This window comes from Cucurbita maxima, unplaced genomic scaffold (assembly GCF_002738345.1).
Source record: "Cucurbita maxima cultivar Rimu unplaced genomic scaffold, Cmax_1.0 Cma_Scf00026, whole genome shotgun sequence".
In the NCBI taxonomy this organism is placed as follows: Eukaryota; Viridiplantae; Streptophyta; class Magnoliopsida; order Cucurbitales; family Cucurbitaceae; genus Cucurbita; species Cucurbita maxima.
In genome coordinates, this window is record NW_019272042.1 from 1,606,694 (window position 1) to 1,614,288 (window position 7,595).

At 36.8% G+C, this 7,595-nt stretch overlaps 1 protein-coding gene across 4 annotated transcripts; it reads left to right on the forward strand.

Annotated features, from left to right (window-relative positions):
• Positions 1-457: 457 nt before the first annotated feature.
• Positions 458-7,320, forward strand: LOC111499154 (E3 ubiquitin-protein ligase MARCH7-like). 4 transcript variants are annotated; one of them, XM_023150654.1, is made up of 8 exons: positions 458-594; positions 1,762-2,148; positions 2,904-3,021; positions 4,473-4,785; positions 5,801-5,873; positions 6,255-6,345; positions 6,430-6,509; positions 7,074-7,320. In XM_023150654.1, exons 1-8 carry the CDS (start codon positions 544-546, stop codon positions 7,206-7,208), a joined length of 1,248 nt encoding a protein of 415 aa, XP_023006422.1. In that variant the 5' UTR covers positions 458-543; the 3' UTR covers positions 7,209-7,320. The 4 variants fall into 4 exon arrangements, with proteins under 4 accessions (XP_023006422.1, XP_023006423.1, XP_023006424.1 ...); XM_023150655.1 differs by having other exon boundaries at positions 1,762-1,917; XM_023150656.1 differs by lacking the exon at positions 458-594 and having other exon boundaries at positions 1,788-1,873.
• The last annotated feature ends 275 nt before the right edge of the window (positions 7,321-7,595 follow it).

The following is a 7,595-nucleotide window of genomic DNA, read 5'->3' on the forward strand; positions in this document are numbered from 1 at the left end:
TTATGAAAATTACGAATATTTAACGTTTGTAACCGATATTAGTGATAGACAGTGATTGCAACATTGAGTTAAATTGTAAAGGCTATTCAAGTTGTATCGGATCCTTGACTCAAGTTCCTAAAATAGTGTTTCAAACAAAATAATATTAAAAAAAACATTCCCTATTTATTTACAAGTCAACGCGAGTCAATTGAAGTCGGTTTAAAAAGGACCATGTGAGCGTGTGGAGCCCACGCATAGAAATGAGTAACTGGGCCTCTTGTGGCGAAATGGGCCCACGATCGCTTCAATTGTACTAAATGGGCCATTGGGCCCACTTTCTTAGTCAGGTTCCGACAAGCACCTGTCACGTCAGAGTCCCAGACAACCGTCTTCGAACAGAATTTTGTTAGTCTTTCTCTCGGTCTTCAAATATAATATTATTACTAAAAAAACATAATAATTAAAAAAAAAAATCCGCAAATTTTCCCTCTCTTTCCGCTCGGAATTCTCTGTAAATTTTCGGGTTCTTCTTTTGCTGAAGCTCTTGTGAGTTTAACAGAAATGGCGTCGGTTCAGCCACTTATGGATGGGATTTCTGAGATTACTCAAGAGGTTAGATTATTTATTTATTTATTTATTTTAATTTTCCAAATCTTGATTTCTTCATCTTCGTCTTCAGCTATTGTATTTTGATCATTTTTTTTCGTTGATTTTAAGAGTGATTTCTCTGATGTTTTAGAGCTCTTCTATTAACAATGTCGTGTTCTTCCGAGTTCTTCCAGATTGTATTTTACAATTATTACAAGGAATTACTGATAGTTGATTTTGATTCATGCGAGTGCTGAGATTCTTCTTTTCAGCTTAATTTGTGATGAATTATTGTGGTATCCCAAGCATGGGGCTATAGTTGTCTCTTTTTTGGGGGAGTTTTCTTTATCTTGATGCTGTTGGTACTTTGTAGATCTTGAACAGTGTATCAAATTCTTGCTCTAGCCTGTTGTTATTTTAAAGACAATGCTTATGTATCATAAATTAGATCTAGAAAATCTTAACCGTTTGCAGAAATGAAACGGCTCAAGCCCACCACTAGTAGATATTGTTCGATTTGGCTTGTTACGTGTTGTCGTCAGCCTTACGATTTTTAAAACGCGTCTACTAGAGAGAGGTTTCCACCCATCCTTATAAGGAATGTTCGTTCCCGCCTCCAACCGATGTGGGATCTCACAATCCACCCCCCTTGAGGCCCAACGCCGCATACCACCCAGTGTCTGGCTTTGGTACCATGTGAGATCCCACATCAGTTGAGGAAGGGAACGAAACATTCTTTATAAGGGTGTGAAAACCTTTCTCTAATAGACATGTTTTAAAGTTGTGAGGTTGATAGCGATACGTAACGGGTCGAAGCGGACAATATTTGATAATAATGGACTTGGGCTATTACATGAATAGTGGCAAATCTATTTGATAATCATATCTATATAACTGAAATAAACTGAAATAGGTGAATGGATGAATGTTCGAGATAAAATCACGGCCTCGTGGACTGATTCTCGTCCCCGGGGCGTGGCAAAGTGGGATGCCATTGCTACGGGATGACTCACTTAGGTCTCTCGGAGGAGAGATTAGTTGAGTGATATACTAGATGTGTGAGGGAAACTGTAAAAGTATTTCGAATTTGTAGTTCGTGACGTGGTAGCGTGCCCTTTAAGCCAATTCAATGCTTTAATCTTAGATAGTCGATGAATCTAACTTGAATTTGTATGTGTTTGTTATAAGCAGGAAGATGTTGAGAATGTGAAACCTGTTAATGAACAGATATCAGATACTCGACATAGCAGACGCCCCGATATCTCACTTCAAGTACCTTCGAGACCGATGGGTGGCATAAAAGGTTTACTGCAATCTCTAGGTTCCAACAATGGTGGTTTATCTCCTGTAAGCTTTTTAAGAGCTTTAAGCTTTAAGAGAAAAGGCATTGCTGCTGAAGGTGAGAAGAGTTCGCTCCTAAGTTCGGACCCGAGTACAACTGCTGAGAGTCCGGTAATGGCTATCGCATCATCAGCCTTTTCGTGGACAAAGTCCTTGTCCCTCCCAGTTACTCCAGCTTCAAACTTGTCCCCGGTCATACCCCGCCCCGCCACAACTAATGAAAAGCCAGTTCCACGTGTGAGTTATCTCGTGTTACAAACTTCCATTTTTTAAAAGTTTCATCATTCAAAACTGGCTAGACTTTTTGTGAGATCCCATGTTGGTTGGAGAGGAGAACGAAACATTCCTTATAAGAGTATGGAAACCTCTTCCTAACATACGCGTCTTAAAATTGTGAGGCTAACGGTGATACATGACAAGCCAAAATGGACAATATCTGCTAGTGGTGGGCTTGAGCGGTTACAAATAGTATCAGAATTAGACACTAGGCGGTGTGCCAGTGAGGACGTTGGGTCCCCAATAAGGGTGGATTTTGAGATCCCACATCAATTGGAGAGGGGAATTAAACATTCCTTACAAGGGTGTAGAAACCTCTCTCGAGCAGACACGTTTTAAAACTGTGAGGCTAACAACGATGCGTAACAAGCCAAAACGGACAATATCTGCTAGCGGTGGGCTTGAGCTATTACAAATGGTATCAAAGTCAGACACCGAGCAGCGTGCCAACAGGGATGCTAGGCCCCCAAGGAGGGTGGACTGTGAGATCCCACATCAGTTGAAGAGGGGAACAAAACATTCCTTATAAAGGTGTAGAAACCTCTCCCTAGCATACGCGTTTTAAAACTGTGAGACTGATGGCGATACGTAACAGGCCAAAGCGGACAATATGTGCTAGCGGTGGACTTAAGCTATTACACTTTTAGTACTCCATAGAAATGTTTTGTTGCTTGATTTAGATCCATAATTTGATCTTTTGTTTGTAACTCTTGCAGAAAGTAGCAGCACGTGCAGTCTCGAGGTCTCTATCCATGCCCGGTAGACATATCGTTATAATACGATCTACATCTTTTGCTTCCCCTATGGCAAATTCAGAGGCCAGTAGCAGTTCTGGTACAAGTCCTTATACCCTACTGTTAATTCACTTTCACTCTTGTTTCTTCTGGTAGTGAATAATTAGCTTGTTTAGATGTACCCTTCCTTCATTACTAGTTTAAATACTGCTTTATTCTATGCCCACCCTTCACATCCCATAGAAGCTGAGGCATGGTTTTATTACAGGTTGCAATTTTATGTATAATATATATTAGGTCCTTACAGTCTTTAATAATTATGAATCTTGCATGTATTTGTTTTAATAAAATACCCTTAAATTTTGCACTTTCTCTCAAAAATACCTCTAAACTTTCAAAAGTTTTAATAGTTTAATAGTACCCTTAAACTTTCAAAACCGTCTAAAAAATACTTTCAAACTTTCAAAAAGTTAAAAAAAAATATTCTTACCGTTAGTTTTCGATGGAAACCGTTAATACTTTGTTTCAAAAAATACCCTTAAACGTTCAAAATAGTCTAAAAAATATCCTTTTAACTTTTAAAAATACATTCTCAAAAGCTTCATTAAAACCCTTACAAAAATTTTAAAAACTTCAAAAATATCATTGAACTTTTAATAGAACTTCAAAAATACATTTATTTATTTTTTTTAATTTAAAAATATCTTAACGTTTAAAAAATATTCATGAACTTTTTAGAGTAACATTAAAAAGTTTGTAAATAATCTATGAAGTGTCGATAGACTGCTTTTGTCCATATATTGATAGTAAGAATTTTTTTGAATTTTTTTTATAAAGTTAAAAGGTATTAATGCTACTTTTAAAGGGTATCTTTTTAAATATGGTACTCATGATATTAAAAAAAATAATAATAAAAAAAAAAAAGAAAAGTTGAATTGAATTGTTTAATAAAAGTTGGAAGGTATTCATCAAACTTTTTTTCACAATTTTTTAAACACTATTAAAAGTTTGAGGGTATTTTTGAAACAAAATACTAACCATTTCCATCCAAAACTAACGGTTAGGGTGTTTTTGAGATTTTTTGAAAGTTTATGAGTACTATTGACACTTTTGAAAGTTTATGGGTATTTTTGAAACAAAATACTAACCGTTTCCCTCTAAAACTAACGGTAAGGGTATTTTTTTTATTTTTTGAAAGTTAGTATTATTGAAACTTTTGAAAGTTTATGGGTATTTTTAAAACCTAAAGTTGAATGGTATTTTTATTAATTTAGCCTAATCACATTTGAAATCGGTTCATTTTCTAATCACAATCACCCGTTTGGGGGCAACCAAGATGGTACGGACCTATGGTCTAAGTTGTGTAAAATGAGCAAGTTTTCAATTTTATAGGCGAATATGTCTATTTCATAAAATTAATGAGGAAATTAAGGTAATCTAGGGGTCAATGGAGCTGAAACTTTTAAAATATTCGTGAAAAATTTGAAAAAATAACACGAACGTTCGGGGAGATTGTATATTGAACCTTACTTTAATTATTCCATGTAACAGATCAAAATGGTTCTGTTACCTTAGAGATTGGCGATGAAGAAATTCCTGAAGAGGAAGCTGTTTGTAGAATATGTTATGATCCATGTGAAGAAGAAAACACTCTCAAAATGGAATGTAGTTGCAAAGGAGATCTTAGGCTTGTACATAAAGATTGTGCAATAAAATGGTTTAGTATAAGAGGAAAAAAGGAGTGTGAAGTCTGTAGGCAGGTGGTAAAGAATTTACCTGTCACGCTACTTCGTATTCCGACCACTGCACAACAGGACGGAAGACAGTTGCATAATCAACCGACTTTCCGTTCACAGACGATAAGGTATTACAATGGTTTCTCGTGACTTGGATTTTTATTCACTTTTGACTGGAGATGTCTATTTAACATGTGGGGACTCCTCCAAACAGGGCACGATGGGAGCGAAAAAAAATTTGTGAGATCTCACCTTGGTTGGAGAGGGGAACAAAACATATTTTATAAGGATGTGAAAACCTCTCCCTAACGGATGCGTTTTAAAACCTCAAGGGGGAAACCCAAAAGTGAAAGCCCAAGCAGGACAATATCTGTTAACGATAGGCTTGGGCTGTTACAAATGGTATCAAAGCTAGACACCGAGCTGTGTGTCAGCCAGAACGGTGGGCTCCCAAGGGAGTGGATTGTAAGATCTCACATTGGTTGGAGAGGGAAACGAAGCATTCCTTATAAGGGTGTGGAAATCTCCCCCTAGCATACGCGTTAGCCTTGAGGGGAAACTCAAAAGAGTTGGAGAGGTTGGAGAGGGGAACGAAGCATTCCTTATAAGGGTGTGGAAACCTTTTCCTATCAGACGCGTTTTAAAACCTTGAGGGAAAACCCTAAAGGGAAAGCTCAAAAAGGACAATATCTGCTAGCAATGTCTTGGACTATTACAAATGGTTTCAGAGTCAGACACCAGCCGGTGTGCCAGCGAGGACGCTAGACCCCCTAGGAGATGGATTGTGAGATCCCACATTGGTTGGAGAGGTTGGATGAGAATGGAACATTTTTTATAAGAGTGTGGAATTCTCTCCAGCAAATGCGTTTAAAAACTTTAAGGAGAAGCCCAAAGAGGACAATATCTGCTAGTGATAAGTTTGGTCTGTTACAAGATTTCTCCTTGATCCCCGTGAAAATAAATGGAGAATTTTGCTGGAATAGGGATTGAAACAGGTGGGAAGGACGGAGAAGGCATCCCCGTCCCCGTCCCGCTTCGTGTACATTTCTACTTTTGACGATGTTCGAAAATTTCACTCTCGTTTCCGATTTTTGCCTCACATACTAATCTGAAACTGTATTTTAACATCTGTATTTGCTTCAGCGCTTGGCAGGACTTTGTGGTGCTTCTTTTAATTAGCACAATATGCTACTTTTTCTTCCTTCAGCAGCTTCTGGTATGCCATTTGCTCAGAAAGAGGAAATTGTTTTAACTTGTAACAACCCAAGTCTACCGCTAGCCCATATTGTCTGTTTTGGCCCGTTACGAATCGCCGTCGCCCATTACATATCACCGTCACCCTTACAGTTTAAGAGGGGAACGAAACATTTTTATAAGGGTGTGAAAACTTCTCCCTAGTAGACACGTTTTAAAATCGTGAGGCTAACAGCGATACGTAACGAGTCAAAGCAGATAATATCTGTTAGCGGTGGGTTTGGGCTGTTACGAAACTTCCTCGAACTTTAACTTCTTTAGGAACATGTATTCTACTTAGCTTTATATTTTCACGTTGTGTTTAGATTCCGACATTATTCGATCTTGTTTTCGTTTGTTTTAGATTCACAACTTGAAGACTCGGGCGATCAATTACGCTGCGCCTTTTGCGTTGTTGTTTGGTATCATGTCGTCAATATTCTCGGTCATTCTCGGTATAGTTTTCTACGATACTTCAAATATTTCCTTTAAAACTGATTTATGATTCTCATTGTTTTCCTGCCTGCTCAACTTTGCAGCAATCAAGGAATATATATGGACTTATGCAGCTCTTGAATTTGCACTTGTAGCTATCATTCTTCATCTATTATATACCTTGGTTAGTAAAATCTTGATGCATTAGACATAGCACAATTTTAGTCTGATTATTGTTAGATCTCTTTATTCACATTGAAAAGTAACCCAATCTCAAAGTGCCTTGTAAAGAGTGCCACCCTGTTTTTGAAAACCGAACGGACCCATCTAACATGTTCGGGAGTGATTTTGAAGTACTTATAATCATTTTGTCAAGTTCAAAACCGCTCCAAAACGTGTATTTAATTCTTCAAAATCAATTTTGATATTGAAAATAGCATTTAAAAGTGTAATAATAAAACGATAACGGTTTTACACTTTTAGATGCAAATTTCATACCATCAAAACTGATCTTGAATGACGAAAAACATGTTTCGAATGTGAAAAAAGTGATTTTGAACTCTTTTAAAATCACTTCCAAATAAGTCGTAACACTAATGAGTATATTTCAGGTGGGTTCATCGAAACTAAGGCTGCAAAATTCAAACACGTTTAACTCAAGAATATATCAATCTTCATTGTTCTCATTTTGGATTAGAAACCTCAACTTAGTACATCATAGTGACATTCTTTTGGCCTTTGTTTGCAGCTGAAACTGAAGGCCATATATGCCATTTTGCTGTCTGCAATCTTGGGTTTTGGTATGGCTATGAGCCTTAACTCTCTGTATATTCATTACTACATTTGGCGAGTTCGAGTAGTACAGAATCACAATTTAGTATGACCAAATTCTGAAGATGATAAGCCCGTCTCTGGAAGCTTCCTTCCAAAAATTCTAATTATCAACGACAATCTGATGAATGAAGAGAATGCAGGTAGATCCCACTTTACACGAACATCTTCAGTCATCTAATGAGTAAAGATCATATCATCTTCATCTCGAATTAAGATCTAGAAGTTTTGAATTGCTTAAAAAATAGACAATATCAATGGATGAGCTCGAGCTACTGTTGGAAAAAAGACTGCTCGAAGATTGAAGGCCTAATAAGTGGAACGTTTATATTTTTTGATTAGGAAAAATGTATTCCTATGGACACAATTTTTTTTTTTTTTTTTTTTTTTTTTTTTTTTTTTTTTTTTTTTTTTTTTTTTTTTTTTTTTTTTTTTTTTT

Coding starts and splice junctions, on each gene's coding strand:
- LOC111499154 (XM_023150654.1), top strand. CDS start 544: ATGGCGTCGGTTCAGCCACTTATGGATGGGATTTCTGAGATTACTCAA. Junction 595..1,761: donor TTTCTGAGATTACTCAAGAG/GTTAGATTATTT, acceptor TGTTATAAGCAG/GAAGATGTTGAGAATGTGAA. Junction 3,022..4,472: donor AGAGGCCAGTAGCAGTTCTG/GTACAAGTCCTT, acceptor TCCATGTAACAG/ATCAAAATGGTTCTGTTACC.